The following is a 20,157-nucleotide window of genomic DNA, read 5'->3' as shown; positions in this document are numbered from 1 at the left end:
TAAATCCCCTAATTAAACACGGGACATCTCCTACCTCCTAGTTTTATCTCCTGAAGCTTTTTTGAACAAACGTACATCACCCTCTGCAACCCATTAAGCCAATTTACCCATTAATGGGCTTGTGTGCCAGGCTGTAGATTTTTGTTTAAATTAGTATTATGACTACAAATGAAAGCCAGCTTTGCCTTTGAGGCAGTTCATTCCACAGAGAGTGTGCAGATAATGGCCCAGCCAGAGTTCCACGGATTCATCGGTCACTTTCCATAAGATGATCACTCCAATCTGCACAAATGGTCACGGTTCATTGTTATAGTTTGAAACACAAGGAGTACAGAGTTCAGTGGTATTCACTTTGTAACTGATTAAGGAATACGGTTTTAAAAGCTTAGAATGCTGATTAAACAATGCGAGCAACATGACCCGCGGATATTTGTTCTCTCTCCACCTTTGTATATGCGGATCAGCTTTGCTAATGTACCACACATTTAAGGATTGCAAAGCCATACTAATGTATTGTGTATTGGTGGTAATTGCTTATAATGAATGCAGCCCCATTTGTTTAATGGATTACATTATAAATGTTGATCAGTGGGGATTTTCTCAAAAGCGCAGGGAGGGGGAAACTGGAACCGTATGATATATGTGTTAATGGCAATTTCAGCCAAGTTCAGCACCACTGTGATACTCTAATGAGCGTCTCGCTGACTCGCTGACTGCCTGGGGTGGCCTGGAGTGTTTGGCGGTGACTGTTGGTCTGATGGTACTGTTAACACATCCTCATTGGGCATGTGTGTCTCCGTGCTGTGAAACCCAGTGGAAAACACATCAGCCGGCATCCTCAGTGTCAGGTCATTCGCATGTATAAAGACAGTGGGAGCTGTTCTGGCCCCTGGATGTGTGCCCTGTCAGAAGTGAGATCAGTTAGAGGTCATGTTCAAGGGGCTGGTAAGTGTATTCGGACCACAATCCTGTCTGATACAATCCTGTAGGGGCGCAGTAGTCTTCCAGTCCTCCCGTCCAGTACCCAGTGATCTTAAAGGCATCTCTGTGCCTTTCAAATCAATACAAAGGACATGTTCAAACCTCTTCTCATGTTATTCCACCATATAGTGAAAACACCATGGTGGTCAGTGATGCAATGAGCCTCATAAGCATTTCAGAACGACTGCTGAGGTGTGAAGTGCGTCTGCAACTACTTAATCCATTTTCTGCATTATAACTGGCTGCATAACAAAATGTCACTTATATTGGACATTCAAATGTAAGAGTATAAATATAACTGTTGAATCGTGCACTGTTACAGCTGGTCAGTTTAGATCAAAGCCTTCTCTTTTTTTCTGCACTCTATGCCAGTAATATATTCTGTGAATTGAAGAACGATCAGTAAGCTGCCCTGGGAAGTCTTCCTAGGATTATACAGCTGTACTTCTCACACATTACTTAGCATTGTTTCATTCAGCTATACTGAAGGCCAAAAAATGGAAACTGAACTCTGTGAAGAGACAAGCTTCTGTGCCACAGAAACAAGGGCCAATATGTTGGGAACAGTACACCAGGGAGAGTTCACTGTATACATCCCACCATCCCTGATATTCTGACATGAGCAATCTGTCTCACCTGGAAAGCAAGCTTCGTCAGGTAGCACAACACCCTACCCTAATACCTTTCAAACAAAAGGGGATGCTGATATATAAATCTCTTGTGTTATTCTGTATGTTTTTCACCCTGGAGCCATGTGGTCTCAATACTTTGAACAGAGTTTGTAATTGTTCTACTGTATAACTAACTGCCGGAGGTTTGTTGCTTGGGATTGCCTTCTTGTTTTTATATATTCCCTGGTTCTGGAGAAGATTTATTGTTGTTCAGGCCAACACTTTACCTTTTGTGTGTGTGTTTGTGTCTGTGTGTGTGTGTGTGTGTGTGTGTGTGTTTGTGTGTCTGTGTGTGTGTGTGTGTGTGTGTTTGTGTGTGTGTGTGTGTGTGTGTGTTTGTGTGTGTGTGTGTTTGTGTCTGTGTGTGTGTGTGTGTGTGTGTGTGTGTGTGTGTGTGTGTGTTTGTGTCTGTGTGTGCGTGTGTGTTTGTGCTGCAACAGCTTTTTCCCCCAAAGCTAATGTATCTGTCGTGCCAAGATTCAAAGCTGTTTCTGGTGACAACACTGGGAACGAGGAGTCCTGTGGAGTATCTTTCTGGCAAATTATCCAGGAATGTAGTGTAAGTTTTGGGCAGGTTAAAGTGATTTTCATTGTAATGCATTTTCTGATCCTTGCAGAAAGAAAGAGGTTTTTTTTTCCCATTCTGTTTAAACCTGGTGTTTAGATGCCTGATTTTACATGCACATTGTCCTGCCCCAATAAATGTCCACATTGTAACTTGAGCCTCTGAAGCTTAAAACCCATCATGCCACACTCCACATTGTTTAAGTACATAGCCTAGTATCAGCGAACACATAAACATAAGACTGTAAAGTAAGATGTTTGTACTTTGCAAGATTTTTTAATTTGCTTCCTTAGTTGGTGTGTAAAAGACTAGTGGGGGGCTAGATGGGAACGGAGAATAATGTGCCTTGTGACTGGTGAGAACCCAAAAAAGTATTTGTGATTACTTCCTCACAGTCATGGGTAGTAGATGCCATCTCTTTGTTGACGTGTCCTTTAGCACAGTTGGGGTGAATTCATATTCTCATTTGTTTGTCCACACACCTGCTCAGCTATCCATATAGCAGTTTTCTAAAGTTTTATGCCTTAAGTCTTATAGTTATCATGTACGTTGTCCTGCCTGATGTCTTTTTTTTAGTTCAGGGATTGAAATGAGTTGCTGCTGTTCTATACAGTGCCCAGTTTGAATCGTTTAACTTATTTCAAGCATAGGAAACATATGTTTCTTGTGATTAAATACATTTTCTTGGATATTAACACAGAATATCCAATGCATCTTTAAAGCACTTCTGTTTTCTGATTCCCACATTAGTTCTGCCAAAGTATTTCAAAGGGCCTGACAATTTAATATGTGAAAATAATATATTGCAAGCTCAGAAAAAAATATTTGTATGTATTTAAATTGTCAGACCTTCAAATGTATAATGTCTTGTGACAGGCCTTCATAGACACATATTTGAAAGACCAAATACAGATCAGATGAAACTATAAAATGAAGACATGACGGTTCTCACTGTAGGTGTGCAAAGCTAATGTGAAGTATTACTTATAATCACTGTTAACAAAACTCTGGCTCTTCAGGATTGATAGCAAGTAAATGTGGTGCTTAACAGCCCATCTATTTTAACTAAACTAAATTCTATAATCTCTTGGCTCAGTGCAAAAGGAAAGAGAGTACACAGAACTTCAGGGTAAACATCAGGATAAGTAGAGTATATACTTTTTAAAAGAGTTGTCATAGATGTTTTATTGTCAGTTCAACTTTTTTTGTGTAATATTAACATTGTAGCTAAACTTCATTTTGTCTTCATTGCAGACACTTTAGTGTTAGTGTAAGTTAGTGTTTTGAACCCCTCAGAACATGATGTAATTTAATTTGTAAAATACTGTAGGTCAAGTAAAACATAGCAAGGAAAGTGTGTTATCTGACTTTGTTCAGTTTTCTGCATAATGAACCTGCATTTCACATTAGGAAAATATGTGTGAAATGAATTGGATGTATATATTTAATAATTATTATTATTCCTTTGCATTTACTAATCTATTCTGATAAAGCCTGTGAAGCAATATAAAGTCAACCTACTTATACACAAAACCCATTTAATTTGAAGCCTTTTGATGGGGGAGTGGGGGGTAGCAGGTTTGTTCTTCTCAATTCTGAACCCTAAACCATAGATCACAGTGTAAAATACTGTTGCGCTGACTGCTGTCTGTAGAGCAGGGTGAGTCATGTCAACAGCAGCTTGCTGTGTGGATTCCTGATTTAACCAAGAAGCAAGTCTTGCCTGCGTACTCACAAAAAACAGGGGGGGGGGTGGGATTGGCCTCATGCCCAAAGTCCATGGACTTCAGATCACACAGGATGGCTACAAATGATGCCTCTTCTGACAAGGCACCCATTGAGAGAGAGAAAGACATACAGCGCCCGAGCTCCTTTCTCCAGAGTACAGTATATTGACAAAGTGTGCTGTGTTGGTTTACTACTACAGATACAGAGAAAACTACTGATAGGTGCCAGTAGCTCAAGCCTTCATTCCATGCCACTGATATTATGGGTAATGGTGTTTCATCTTTTTCCTGTTATCATTTCCACTGATTAGTTGTTACTGTTCCGGCTGTGATATATATATATATATATACCGATCAGCCATAACATTATGACCACCTGCCTAATACTGTGCAGGTCCCCCTTTTGCCGCCAAAACAGCCCTGACCCATTGAGGCATGGACTCCACTAGACCTCTGAAGGTGTGCTGTGGTATTTGGCACCAAGACGTTAGCAGCAGATCCTTTAAGTCCTGTAAGTTGTGAGGTGGGGCCTCCATGGATCGGACTTGTTTGTCCAGCACATCCCACAGATGCTCGATTGGATTGAGATCTGGGGAATTTGGAAGCCAAGTCAACACCTTAAACTTGTGATTCATCAGACCAGGCCACCTTTCCATTGTTCCGTGGTCCAGTTCTGATGCTCGCGTGCCCATTGTAGGCGTTTTCGGCAGTGGACAGGGGTCAGCATGGGCACCCTGACTGGTCTGTGGCTACGCAGCCCCATACGCAACAAACTGCGAAGCACTGTGTGTTCTGACACCTTTCTATCAGAACCAGCATTCACTTTTTCAGCAATTTGAGCTACAGTAGCTCGTCTGTTGGATCGGACCACACGGGCCAGCCTTCGCTCCTCACGTGCATCAGTGAGCCTTGGCCGCCCATGATCCTGACGCCAGTTCACCGCTTTTCCTTCCTTGCACCACTTTTGATAGTTACTGACCACTGCAGACTGGGAACACCCCACAGGAGCTGCAGTTTTGGAGATGCTCTGACCCAGTCGTCTAGCCATCACAATTTGGCCCTTGTCAGAGTCGCTCAGATCCTTACGCTGCCCATTTTTCCTGCTTCTAACACATCAACTTTGAGGACAAAATGTTCACTTGCTGCCTAATATATCCCACCCACTGACAGGTGCCATGATAACGAGATTATCAGTGTTATTCACTTAACCTGTCAGTGGTCATAATGTTATGGCTGATCGGTGTATATATATAGTACCAAGGCAAATACACTTCTTATTCCTTTCTTGCTTGTATTACAAACGGGACATTCCTAAAGCATGCTGACACAACAAACTAAGTACAGTGATTTCTGCATGTGCTACTGAAATAAAAAATACTTTAATTATCACCAATTTATGGGACCCTGTGACTGTTCTGCCTTATTAGTAATTACATTGAGGTGAAGTCATCATAGATTTCCTCATTACACAAACAAGTCCTCTATGTACCCTTACATTTTGTTAAAGCAGAGTCAGAGGATGCTTTGTTTATTAGTGTTTATTACCTGGTGGAAAGGCCAAATATCGCTCTGTGCTCACCTGGCACAATGCCTACTAGAAGATTTCTCACATAAATATTTGGGATGCCAACATGCTGCTGAAGAAACTGTTCATGTTATTTTTTGCACTGCTGAATTATGAAGCAACTGAATACTTATGTGAGCCACAGTGTCGTTCATGTACTTAAACACTCCTGCAAAATATTGACAGTCCCAAAGGGAGCAATTATGTTGTGGAATATATAATACTGTGACTCTGTTATGTGATGAGGCATCTTTGCAGTCAGGGGCTTCTCAAACTAAATTCATCAAATGTAGTACTTAAGTGAAAAACAGACCAACATCTGTCCTTTAACTGTGCAGCTCAACACAATTGCTGAATCTTGAAATAAGATACCCGACATACACATAATCATAAAAAGGAGTAATTGTTTCCTCATTTTCCTTCTTTATTTCTGTCTCCCTTTATCTGTCTCTTTCTAAACACTCTCTCAGTTTCTCTCCTCATTCTTCACCTCCGACACTTTTCAATGCTCGGGTGTGTCATTTTATCCACACCTGTGGTTCTTGCCCTGCCTTATGGATCATGCAGCTTCTCAGAGTACAATCTGTAGTTCTGGCTGGGGAAACAAAGTCAAACACGGCAGACATCTACTGTGCATCCCTAACCTTGATCCACACTGTGTCCCCAGCCTCACTGACAGTAAGAAACGGTATGTATTCAGAGGTACAACATGGCATTTCTGTACAAAGAAGATCCCAACAAAGCTATACGATATCTAGAGCATGAAAATGAATTACATTTTGAATTGATTTCACCATCTTCCAGACAGGCTTTTTGGTAAAGGCAGTGTGACACAGTGAAATAAATCACACTGTAGGTTTTCTACATCCATTCTTTCTGGCCCACCAGTGAAGTGCAGGAATCTGTCATTGAGAGGTGAAATGCGTGAATTACAGGCTGGTTCCTGCACTACAGGTGGACCTCTGGCAGCCCAACAGCCCGTCTTTCATCAGAGAGGACAGTGCTGTGGATATCCACTTAGAGAGAAACCGATCCCACACCTTCAGGACCCGCCTACGGCAAGCCAACATTCACTACAAGTAAGTACGGCTTTGGACTGATGTTTATGGGAGGTACTGTCTCATTAATACATTTATCTGAGGTAGCAAGGAATGAGAACATCTGCTTTCCAAGTCAAGTTTTTAGATAAGTGTCAAAACATGTGATTTACACACGCAGACCCAGTCGTGCATTTTTACAAACACACTTTCATCTTCCCCTCCTGTAATCCTCCGGGGGTTATCAAAGAAACCACAATATAAAGAAACAAGATTTTTTTGTGAAAATTCAAAAGTATATATTGATCATTTTTTTTTTATATATATATATATATATATATATATATATATATATATATATATATATCCATATATATATATATATATATATATATATATATATATATCCTATATAAATATATATACTCCAGTTGCTGCACAAGTTTGTCCATCTCATTCTGAACTTCAATATTGACAAAATCCTTGTTAGTGAAATGTTTTTTTTTTAATTAATTCATATGTGTGTTTTAACATTCTTTGTTTTTTCATTCCAGAAAAGAAAAAAGAAAAGTAAAATGGTTACATATTTAGTGCAGGCAGCACTTAACCTTTAAAATAAATAACATCCCTAACATTAAAAAAACAAACAAACAGGGATTTCAGCATAAATGTCAGACTAAAGTGGATGGGTGACCTATTCGTAATGATAAGGCAATGGTTGCTTTTAACAAACATATCTTGAGCTTTTCCATCTATGTAGAACAATAAATCTTGTTGTGCCTCCAGGTCCAGATAAGCTGCTCCTTCTGGCAGCTGATCTGATCTGGACACTGTCTGATGTCCAAAGGCTTTTTAGGAGATTTTTGATGAGAAATTTCAGATTAGTGAAGGATGCCCTGCCTAGCCAACTATACCTTTACTTGTTGTTCATTTTAAAGGAAAAGGCTGAACAAGGAAGGCAAAATGTGATATCTATCTTACAGAAATTCTTTGCTCTGAGCAATAAGCTTTTTTCTCTTTTTCTTTAATGTCTTACACAGGGTTCTTATCTCGAACCTCCAGAAGGAAATTGAAAAGCAGACGGGGTATCGGTCTTCCAGAAAGCGCAGATCAGAATCGGAGTACGATTATGAGGTGTATCACTCTTTAGAAGAGGTATGTAGAGGAGGAGAACCCCATCATCTGAAGATAATGGAGCAGATAATTGATTTACATGTATTGTTTAATTTAATTTGTCACACATTCAATTAAAACAGTGAAAAGGAAGACCCAATCACAAAAAGTCCAAGTTTGGTGGTAGTTGCTTCCACGCATTATTTTCGTCCCTCTGCTATTTGATGTAGGAAGAAGCTAATTTCTCTGAATTTCATATTACAATAAGATGCTTCCAAGAAGTGTCAAATTGGGATTTTTAATATATTGTGTACTAGTTGCAAACACAAGATAGAGTGATGACACCACATTCTCCCAGTGTTCAGGATCTTGAAATATATATATATATATATATATATATATATATATATATGGCAACTTGCTGGTGACATGTTTACTATTCTGCATTATAATGAATAGCACACTTGAAACTTATGCACTTATTCTTGAACGTCACCATGAATATATAATATTGTTTTGCAAGTCGATTAGGGACGAATGGACAAAAATATACAGAGATGCAGGGCTACATTTGTGTGACAGAATATCAGTTCTTTGGAGTATGTTTAGATATGATAGCTATGTGCTTTATTTTCCCTTACTACCAGACTATATTCTTCTTCTTATTAATATTTATGGATCTATGATTGCTGACATTCATTGAAGGGGTTAAACAGAGCAGATTCCTCTGTTGCATGTCCTCGGTGCCTTACAAGCACACCTAGTAAATACCTTTTATGTGATAAAATAACTACCTGTCTTAACAACACAAAAAAGTATTGCTTTTGTTTATGACTTATTAGACATTTATACAGTGGGGATCGAAAAATGTAATGCTGTATGTTGGAACATGTTTTAGGGTCCCTGAAAATAGCATCTGTGTGGTACCTGGAATGTGCTTTACAGGTCCTTCAGAAACGATCGTGCCGTCCAGGGGGAATGCAGTGCTGCATGAAAACAGATCCTTGCTGTTCAGACACAGAACTGCGTTGTACTCCGGCTGCTCAGGACACAGAGTTTATACTGTGATTTGTAATAAATATTGAACAGTGACATCTTGATTTAAGTTGCATTATTAATCCTTAACTGAAGCACCGGAGTCAAGACCAGACCTGGTTGTTGACCCACCCGTAATGTATATAACAAGCTGGGCTGGTAGTATTCACAGTTGCTGCGACATTAATTGTTTACGTTGCATTGAACTCTTGTCAATGTAATTACACCTCTCAGATTTTTGTATTTGCATGTGACATCCTGAACTACAAATCACTCGTTCACACTGGAGTTATCTGCATTCGTCTAATCATTATTGTAAGGATAGCAGGAGACTGTTTTCAACACGATTTCTAAACCCATAATTAAATAGTGCATCTAAGTAAGAGCAGTTTCCCTGCATTGCCACATATTTGCTTGAGAGCCCAAGGGGGTCTAAATGTTATATAGTGTTGAAATAATAATAATATTATTAAATCATTAAAATACCTACATTTATTTATTTTTTTTGTATTTTTTACATTAGTATTTTGGTGCCCTCTAGTGATGTTGTACCGGTATTATTTCTGTGTAAAGAAGTCAATTCCGTATCTGATCATTCTGAGAGGATCCAAAGAGTTGTTCTTGACTACGTTTCATGTCATACAGTAAGGCTTGGATCACATCACATTAGCATCAGGTATAATACGTGATGGAGGGGTTTTAGTGGACACTGGATTCTTCCTTCCAAACTCTTGTATGAAGTTTTTAATTTGCAGTTGGTGGGTTGATCAACATTATCATTAAGTCTGAGGCTAAAGAGGAAAGAAGAAAAGAAAAAGGAAATAAAATACTGAGCAGGGTACTCTCCCTTATTTTCATCTCTCAGTGGTGATAGGGGTGACAGGTGCATAAGGGTGTAAAGCAGAGAAAGCAAAGCAAATATTACATCAACCAAACAGTGTCATTAAAGCCATTACACTACAATTATTATTATTATTGTGTATCATTATTCCAGGCCCTTTCTCTCTCCATTTCTTCTAGATTCAGCGCTGGATGCATGACATGAACAGAACACACTCACACCTGATTGACTTGTTCTCCATCGGCCAGTCTTTCGAAGGAAGGCCTCTTTATGTGATTCAGGTAGGGGCAAAAGATGTGAATCATTAGGCAGGTTGTGTGTCCAACCTGCGTCACTCTCTGTTAACTGGATCCTGTCCTCCTGCCAGCTAGGAAAGAGAAGCCGCCGCTATAAGAAAGCTGTCTGGATTGACTGTGGGGTCCATGCCAGGGAATGGATCGGCCCAGCTTTTTGTCAGTGGTTTGTGAAAGAAGTATGTTCACTTAATTCTCTATGTAATTTTAAAGTCCCGTACTTTAATATTTGCACATGTAGATATATCTTTCTGGGAAATCACTTTTGTGTGTTTTTTTTATTTTATTGTGAAGACAAACATATGACATTTACAAAAGGCTATTGAATATCTTGAATATATTTTAAACCCTTGAGATAAAAATCAAATTTGTTCAAAAGTTTGAAAACTGAAATAGTATGTATTTGCACTTTAGGAAAATATGCTGATAATGTCAAAATATATACTATTTCAGTTTTCAAACTTTTGAACAAATGTAATCAAAAGACATGTGGCCACACCGTAGTAAAGTGTCTTTGCGTGTTGAATTCTACATCAACAGCTTGAGTATTCATTCCAGATACACTTATCCAGCCTTACCACATAAAGTTTATAAACTGTATGTCTCTGAATCCAGTAGTTCATTTTCTGTTTTAAACAAACACATGACTGTGTTTTTACTGGCCTGTCTTGGATTTGACGTTGCCGTTACTAAAGTAAGCGCCATGCTTTCAGGACTCCACTATGTGGCAGACCGCTGACACTTTTGAAAGACAGATTAACCCAGGCCCAGGCCTGATTAGAGGTGCAGTATTACTTCAGGCAAATCCGCTTTTTGTAATCCTATTCTTCAGCACCGTGTAGCATGGGGCTTAATTAATATGTTAATTAATAAATAAATTTAACTTCACTGTTTGTTAAATGTACCATGTTCTTGCTCCACACCACTTCTGTTCTAAATACAATCTACATCTCTCTCTCTCTCTCTCTCTCTCTCTCTCTCTCTCTCTCTCTCTCTCTCTCTATATATATATATATATATATATATATATATATATATATATATATATATATATATATAAACTCAACACACTATGTACATGATCTCCTAAAACCCCTTGTGATAATGTGAAGGGTAAGCAGTGCTCTTTTCACAGTGCAGAGTAATTATAACATTCATTTAGATCTCTACATAATTACAACCTGTCAAATGTCAGGCAGATTATCCGTCTCTCCTGAGTTTCTCTTTTTCCAATTCACTAACTCGAGAGCTCTGTTGTTATTACTGACAATGTGCTTAGAGTGGAGACCACTTTTGTGTGACCGTTGAAAATTATAACATTCAGTATTTTTATGTAACATTTATGTAAAGAACATGTTAAAGCTTTTTTAATTCTAAAAGAAGGAGGAGATTATAGAGATTATTATGCTTGTTGCGCATTTAAAATATATATCGCCATCAAATTAGGGTTACATTTTGGTATGGGTTAGAGTCCCAGGTAAACTTAGGCTTTCATTAAAGTTAAGGATGCTTTTCTAAATTGAATCAGGTTTAGATTTTCATGGGCCTATCTTGAAATGTTGGTGTTGGCTATTGTTGTGGTTCATGCACTGCCTGGTTAACAGGTCAGTAATTAAATAGGTTATAGTGAAACGTTAGTATAACATTTAGTATAACATTTCAGGACACATATTCTAAAATATATATAGTTGTTAGGTTCATTATTTTCGACAGCTGTTCTGAATTTATGGTAGCACATATTAACTTTATGTAACAACTGCATTTGTATGGTATCCTACACAAATTAGCTTATAATGAAATGGAAATCACCATTTCAAAGATAATAACTTAGTATCATACATCAAATAGCCTGTAAATGCTTTGCAATAAATCTGATAAGGATCTATCCATTTTTAATCTACCTAAGAGCAGCTTCTAGTGCCATAACCACGGCTAAGCAAACAATCTTCAGCTTTTCGAACAAGCCCCATGATGCCCGTTCTATCACACTTTTATATTTTTTTCTCTCTCTCTCAGCAGTGGGAGGCAGCTGTGTTAATCACTGGTGCAGATCAAGAGTTTTCCCATATTTGTTAAGTTCACAGCCATGGAAGATGGTGAAAGCTCTCTTGTCTTTCTAGGCTTTGTGTTTTTTGGCGCAGTGGGAGAACTGCCTTGGTATTCAGTGAGGAGCTTATTCAGTGACTGACAAAATTTAAGCTTCACTTTGCTCTCTATTTGTATACGTCATAAACAGCAATTATAAAATCATCCTTCTGTCTTTTTTTTCTAGGCATTGCAGTCATACCAATATGACCCTTTAATGAGAAGACTGATGAATCAGCTGTATTTCTACATAATGCCTGTTTTTAATGTTGATGGCTACCATTTCAGCTGGACAACGGTAATTGAATACATTTTTACTTTAAGCATTAGATTACGTCTATTAAAAAAAGAAAAATAGCTGGACCATATTTTAATTTAACATACCTATTTTTGTTTATTCAAAAACATTTTTTCTTGTAAACCAGGCTTGTTTCTCCAAGCATTTCTATTGAATTTTATTGAATACTACTAAACTTTATTTAACATTTTAGTAGTATTCAATAAAATCAGAGAAACAAAATTATTTGAATAAATGCTGGTTACAATAGATAGAAAAAGAGTTAGAAAATGTTAAACTGTTCTATCAATGCTTTTAATTATTGTTTAAATATGGTCTCAGGGCATAACTGGAGGTTTACAAATATCTTAGTTTTATTGAATGTTTTCTTTTCTGTTTAGGATCGATTCTGGAGGAAAACTAGATCTAAAAATGCAAAATATTACTGCCGTGGTGTAGACGCCAACAGGAACTGGAAAGTAAAGTGGTGTGGTAAGAAATTAATTTGTATTGCTTCTGTAGGACACTTAATGTAAGGAGGATGTTGTTTCAGTGACTCTATTGATGTGGTTCGTATGTGCCATTGAATATCTGCTGCAGTGCTTCATAGGTCATCACAGTGGGGTCCAAGTTGATCAATTGTTTAAAAAATACTGATTGAATAGACGGAGTAGTTTATTTTTGAAGACATTTATTTATCTCAGCTGGACCACCACTTTATCAGAACTAAGTGCTGCTACTCTGAGCCCTGAAAAATCTTATTTTATATTTAAGCACATGAAATATTAATCAGTATGCTTTGGGTTTACACTATTTACATTACAGTGAATCTAAACCTCTGCCTTGGGTTTTAATTTTACAGTCATGAATATGGTTATGATAAATATAATAACCATAGTTTAATTAAAATTGTGTGTTCAATTCCACAGGGTCTTTTTTTCCACAGAGAAAGGCTAGAAAGAATTAGAGAGATGCAATAACTGATGTCTTTTTTTGGCAACATAATCAACTTTACTGTGTATCGTTTATAACAGCTTGCACACACCACATAATCGCCTGTGTTGAATGATCTCTGACAGTGGTAAATCTGGTAAGACGTGGTAAAAACATGATTCTTCTGTACAGTCCTGTGCAGATAAAGATGTTAATAATTTAACAGTTTCACCAAATTTAAAATACCCATGTAAAACAACTTATTTGTATTGTATTTATATAATATATATCTTCCATATACTATATTCACTGAACTTTTGGTTAATATAGTTTTCAACAGAAATCACTAAACAGTAATTAGTGATGTTTCTATTTGACATGAAAATATATATTACAGGCTATACATACATGTGGAAATTAAATCTGAATCAGTTGATTCTTTTCTCACTAAATGCTGTATTTATTTCCTCCACACATGGCCAAATAAGGTATGTCATATTGTCAGAAATCAGAAACACATTAAAACACTTTTCAAAGTATGTTCAATGAGACTGATACCATTAAAGATGGATTTTGGCTTTTTGTTATAGGAGGGGAAAAAAACACAAAAACAACCCTGAAGATTCTGGATTCTGCATGAAGAGTCACTAATTAAATCATTATTAAAATGAATGGGGATTATGACTTCATTATCTGTACAATCCTTTTCAAAAGATATCTGGGGATGTTTATTTGCATTTGAGAAAGGAAACAAGGCAATTAAATGAGGTTTCAAATTTAAATAAGAGTGTAATGTTAATTACAAATCCTTTAATGTTTAACAACGAAAAACATTCCTGTAATGTGTATCTTCAATAAATGAGTTTTGTATATAGCAGACAGTTGTCATATTATCTTGAAATATACTCCATAATTCTTAAAATATTCTACGTATGCCTTGCGCCCTTTGCCTGCCAGGATCGGCTCCGGCTTCCCCGCGACCCTCACCAGGATAATCGGTTTTCGAAAATGGATGGATGGATGGATGGATGGATATTCTAAGTATAGGTGTAGGTTTATGGGGGGACATGTCCCCCCCAGTGTTGGACGTTAAATTGTCCCCCCCAATAATTTATGGCCTGCTCAAATAATAAATAAGAAAGTCTCTAAATAAGACTTTCCATTGAATTACAGGTGGCATAAATGTGTTTATGTGAGATCAGACAGGCAGCTGCCTACCTAACACACTGCCTACTGTCACTTTAACAGTAGCATATATAACATGTTTTCTCCTTAATTTAGCATTTAAATGCATTTCTACTGAGGCCCAGATTAAATCAAATCCTCAACCCGCCAGCCAATTGCACATGAAAACACTTACTACTCAGTGGCAGCTTTTTGTTTGCCTGAAGTTTCAAGCTTCTGCACAATGGAAACCCCTGCATCAAGTGCTGGATTTGTGACTTGCAGAGAGCTGGTTGGTCAAAGCTTTGATTCAACCCAGGCCTAAGTATTTTTCCTGAACAAATGGGATTTATCCTGACTGTCCACTGTGTCTCCCAGAGGAAGGGGCCTCGTCACACCCCTGTGATGACACGTACTGCGGGGCTTTCCCAGAATCCGAGCCGGAGGTGAAGGCTGTTGCCAACTTCCTGCGCAAACAGAGGAGGCGTGTGAAAGCCTACATTTCCATCCACGCCTATGCCCAAATGCTGCTCTACCCTTACTCCTACAAATATGACACCATTCCCAATTTCAGCTGTGTTGTGAGTTAAAGGTTTATCTATTTACAGTTCATTAAAAATTTACTTTGGTGACCCCAATTTAAATTACACACTCAGGGCCTGATTTCCCAAAGCTGATGAAAGTGAGAAAGAATGTTTTAGTAGAATGTCATTCATTAGGCAGTTTTTGAAATTAATTTATATGTGCAATTATTTTGTGCGGGTATATGAGCTGTAAGTATGATACTGTAACTATATTATACATGTACTGTGCTTACACATGAGTAACTCTCTTACCAGTGTTGGAAAATGGGGCCTATACTATATAATGTTGTGCATATTTGTGTAGCACCCAATGTAAAATTGTGTGTTTGCCTCCCACAACAAATAAATTATTTAATTGGATTAATTAATTGTTTTGTTGTGACAGAATTCATGCTGAATAGAAAGTTTTAATAACTATAAAGCCATCAACATAAAAATCTTAATTTATTTTCCTAGGAATCAGCAGCTCACAATGCTGTTGCTGCCCTTTACTCTGCATATGGTGTAAAGTACAGATATGGCCCTGCATCAACTACTTTGTGTAAGTATCTGAAGGATGTGTATCCAAAAATACGTTTTAGGGATTGATGCAGGTGTGTAGATTTATTTTTTTCTACCAACAAGCAAGTTCAGCAAAAGAATAAAAAATGTTCTATATATTGACAAATGTATACATTACTGTACAAATGTATGTGAACAGTCTGAAAATTGTGAACATAGGTAAATTGTCCAATTAAACTGATGACATTGATTAGTAGGATAAAAAGTATAATCATAAATAATAGAATTACTATAATATGTAAAACGTTTTTAGGATGCCTTATTTTTTGCAAATGCTTTTTTCAGTATCACTAATTACTTGCCAGTAATTCAAACCACATTATAAAACTTCAACTCATTGCTAATATGGTGACAAGAGTAGTGAAAGAGAGAGATCACTGTGTAATTGCAGTGTTTTTGCTGCCCAGGTTTAATCATTAAATGCCATAAACATCCACTATATCCTTTTATCTGAATTGTCGCCTGCCTTTTCACTGCACCTTAAATATAATTAATCAAGTGTTTGTTGAGAAACTTTATTACAGCAGGTGCAATGCTGTCTCTGAAGATGACCAGGATATAATAGTGAGTATTTTGTGTTTTCAGATGTGAGTTCTGGCAGTTCTATGGACTGGGCCTACAAAAACGGCATCCCCTATGCCTTCGCGTTCGAGTTGCGTGACACCGGCTATTTTGGATTCCTCCTCCCAGAGTCTCTGATTAATCCGACATGTACTGAGACCACTCAGGCTGTCAAAACCATCTCCTTGAGCCTGCTGAAGAAGTGTTCCTGAGTGATGGGCAATATCATTACCACAGGTTGGACTCAGTCATCCCCACAACACAGACAAGAAAGAGAGCTATATCATTCCAATTATGATATTTGGTCAGGAAACCTTTGTTTTCTGTATGTTAACAGTATTTTTATATTTTTTTTTACTGCAAGTGTATTGAAATAATTAACTTGGTTTTATAAATGTTTGAGATAAACTATTCTTGATTTATCTGTGTTGGTGCCTGGCTTTACAAGTCAATTAGTCTCACAAGAATCATGCTTTTGAAATTCACATCAGTGTACACTGGTAGGGGCACAAACGAACTGAGATTCTAAGCGTTTTTGTTTTTTTTGTTACATTTAACATCCTTATTGGGTTACTTCCATTTTGGAATAATATATTTTCATTTTCCTAAAGAAAAAATGTAACAGTCTCATGTTTAAAACAATGAAAATGACAGCAATAATAATAATAGTAATGTACAAGAAGAAAGAGAAGAAGTTATGTGAGAGAATAATAGAGGAATCTGACTAATTGGTCATAGGATAGGAAGGCTTGTAATTCACTGCAGAATTCTTCCCATGTGTTTATTTTTTATACAACAAAAGGAAATCATTAAGGTTTACATTTGAAAGAGAAAAAGGGGATTAGGCAGCACGCTTTATTCTTATCCAGTCCCACATGCTGTCATCATAGTTGAAAAGCCTGAGATTTCAAACCATGTCACTCAGCACAAGCACTTGGAACGAGGTGAATATACACAGAATATTTCACATTCTGGGTATTGACAGCACTTTTTAAACAGCTCATATTTTTTTACACAAATGCAAATCTACCCAGATTAAAATAAACAGTTAATGCAATCAAATGAATGAATAACTGGAACATGAATACTGTGTGAGTTCCTATCACATTAACCCATTTTAGAAAACAAAGGTAGCAATACCTTTGCAGTAAGCCAACATACTGGAGTCTTTGTATATTATAATTTGTTTGTCAGATTACAGATGAATTATTTGTATTTGAAGAAAATAATTGAGCCTATTGGTTTCTGTTATAGATTTTTCTTGTTGTCTTCTGCTTTGTTCTATATAATAATTCATGGATTATGTAATCTAAGAAGATTATACTATGAAAAGGCAATGAAAAACACACGTTTGAGACATCTTTACCATATCTTAAATCAAAAAAAATTATCTGCATATTCGACTCTTAAGTATGCATACTGCAGAGGTGACAAAAACTCAATTTGCAGATTTTTTTGTAAAGACTGATAATTATACACCAGGGGCTTCCAACAGAGGGAGGCTATGATCAGTTAATATTGCACAGAAAACCACACCAATTTATAGAACAAAGCCAAACAGACAAAATCCAATCAATGGGTAAAGACTAATTTGGTTTGTAAATGACAATGGCGGAGTTTAGAGCAAAAGTAGTTGCAGTGTGCTCTGATTTTGCAAAAGCAGAAAAACCTGATCATACAGGTTAGAAAGTTTCAACCAAGTGCAACATTTCAGTGGGCTGAGCTTTAATTCCTGTAATGACGGGCAGAGTCTATGGAATAGTGCTGACCACTACCATTAATGTAAGTACTGAGGAACAGCAGAGAATCTCACGTTTTCTCCTCTGAGCAATATTGGAAGCAAAGCAATGGCATTGACAGATACATTGAAAAAGCATAAACATTTTGTATAAAGGTTAAGAAAATAATATTTAAGATCCAAATATTACAACATAGTTTAATAAAATCCTCATAGCTTAATCTGGCACATTTTGTTTATTTTGTAATAGTTACGGTTTTATTATGTGCTAAATTGTTACTGCGGGGTAATTTTGTTAGTGAAATGTTTACAACTTTTAAAAAAACATGACTTCAAGAAGTTGGTTGACTTTCATATACTGCACTATAAAGCAGGAGTAATGGCAGTGTAATAGTGTGTTAAAGCTATTTTTAAAGGTGCTAAGCTGCAATGTATCGTATTTTTCACAATTGTTTCATATTCCTTTATAATGTGTATGAATATTATTTTTTACAGTTGTTAGAGTAGGATATGGTGTAAGTTTAATAAAAATAAATATTTGTACATTTCAACATTGTGATATCTTTCCTACAGTTCCAATAGATTTTTTAATGAAATACAAATTTGGTGCACACACACAACCATGATAAAATATAAAAATGATGAGAAAAATATGTTTATATGATCTTATCTGAACCCAAGTTATAGTACAGTATACTTTTTCTTACGTGTTCTGTATAATCCTTTCCATGGACCATAAAAATCTATATTCTTTCCCCTTCCATTTTCCATCATTTTCTACATGAGTTAGGATTAAGCTAAAGTTCTGTTGTGTTCACACAATATATTGTAACAAGCAAAACGCAAACCTTCACAGAAGCAAGATTAATGGGATATATATGGTTAGTTGCTGATAAATCTAGGATTTATAGCAAACTATAACAACATGCTGAAACATCCCATTAATTTTACTTCAGTTAACTCCCATTGTACATTAAGTTTTTTATATGTAAAAAAAGGTACTGTTTTTTTCAGTTAGGCCTCTATAAAGATTTTTTGTCAAATAACTTAGTATAATTTACTATTCTCAGACAGACTTGGTATGCATTTCATTTATTGTCGACTTTATCACAGGCATTTCCCATAAAGGTCAGAGTCAGTCCTGGAAAGCCAGACTTGGTCCCTTTCCTTCTGTGTAGATGCATAATAATTCACTGGTGTGCTGTTCAGACTGCTTCCAGATCCGCACTGTGGCACATGAATGAATCTTTTGATACTTAATCATTATATATCACTGAACAAACTTGCAATGACTGTAGAGGCACAATCCATCATAAATTGGGTTTCACTCTCTCCAAGCAGACACAATCAATGCGGATCAATCACTGTTCAGATTTAGCTCCGCTGACAGTGGGAATCCCTGAGGGTTGTGTTACGACTCGTCTTCTTTGTAATTTATACTTTCTAACAAGCAGTCAGAAATTTCAGCAAAACCAATACAAATAAAGCCACATTGCCCTAGACAGTCCTTAGCTACCAGTCATGTTGGAACATGTTTTAGGATATTTCTACTATTCGATGTCTGCTTTGACATCTGTCTTAATCAGTCTCTCATTAAAAACAAAACAAACTAAAAGAGTGAAAAGCTTTTCATATAACGCAGTTCATTGGGGAAATACAAATAAACCTTATGTATATAACTCTCACAGTATGGGACTTGTGGCCATGGGTACCTGCCCAAAGGGGTTAACAAGTCCACAGAGAGAGCAGAGGCAACCCACACTGACTGCACCGACTTTCTAACCACTGGAAAAACTAAACACATACATGTTAAAAGGTTTGGCATTGCATTAAAAATATCCATCTCCTCGTGCCTTCTGAAGTGTGTAATTCTCAGTTCAAAACACCCTGTATTTGCTCAGTTGAAAGAATGTACAGACATGTGCTAAAACAGTTTTCTCCTTGGTGTGACAGTATTCATAGTCAGTGACAGCAATGGCACGCTTATCAATTACATGCTTGCTTTTTCGAGGACTTTAGTCTTTGTAGATTAGGCCATTCTTGTGTAATTTACCAACTAGAAGGATGAAGCTGTTCTCGAAAGCCATGCCTCAGACCTGGGCCTACTGCACCAAGGTCATCTTACCAGCAGCACATAAGAAGAGTCATTAGGAGAGCTAGAGCTAGTTAGAGATGAGATTATCACTAGGCCAATACTTAGGGTCAGCAGGAGGATTAAGCAGCAAAAGGAGAGGAGTTAGTGAATGAGTTTGAAACCAATTTGTCAGTCTAGGAGAATATTTTTTGGAATAAGAAGAAACCATTGAATTAATTGTGAATGTTTGTGTGATCTGAGTTGCCTGTTAATAAGCAGCTGCTTAATTTAATTTAAAATAGTCAAAACTGACATATTGTTTGCAGACAAATAGTCTGAGGATTCCAATTGTT

General features: G+C 37.0%; 1 protein-coding gene across 1 annotated transcript in view; it reads left to right on the top strand.

The window, feature by feature from the left end:
* Positions 1-18,281, top strand: part of cpa6 (carboxypeptidase A6) — a 40,602-nt gene extending 22,321 nt beyond the window's left edge. Inside the window, exons 3-11 of the mRNA XM_066720781.1 lie at positions 6,463-6,587; positions 7,586-7,700; positions 9,714-9,815; positions 9,902-10,006; positions 12,100-12,210; positions 12,591-12,681; positions 14,665-14,867; positions 15,327-15,411; positions 16,017-18,281. Coding sequence (XP_066576878.1) covers positions 6,463-6,587; positions 7,586-7,700; positions 9,714-9,815; positions 9,902-10,006; positions 12,100-12,210; positions 12,591-12,681; positions 14,665-14,867; positions 15,327-15,411; positions 16,017-16,204 — 1,125 coding nt within the window. The 3' untranslated portion in view covers positions 16,205-18,281. The remainder of the gene's footprint in view (positions 1-6,462; positions 6,588-7,585; positions 7,701-9,713; positions 9,816-9,901; positions 10,007-12,099; positions 12,211-12,590; positions 12,682-14,664; positions 14,868-15,326; positions 15,412-16,016) is intronic.
* Positions 18,282-20,157: the final 1,876 nt, after the last annotated feature.

Source organism: Amia ocellicauda, chromosome 2, assembly GCF_036373705.1.
Source record: "Amia ocellicauda isolate fAmiCal2 chromosome 2, fAmiCal2.hap1, whole genome shotgun sequence".
Lineage (NCBI taxonomy): Eukaryota > Metazoa > Chordata > Actinopteri > Amiiformes > Amiidae > Amia > Amia ocellicauda.
The sequence above is the reverse complement of the archived record's forward strand: the minus strand, read 5'-3'. Positions and strand labels throughout refer to the sequence as shown.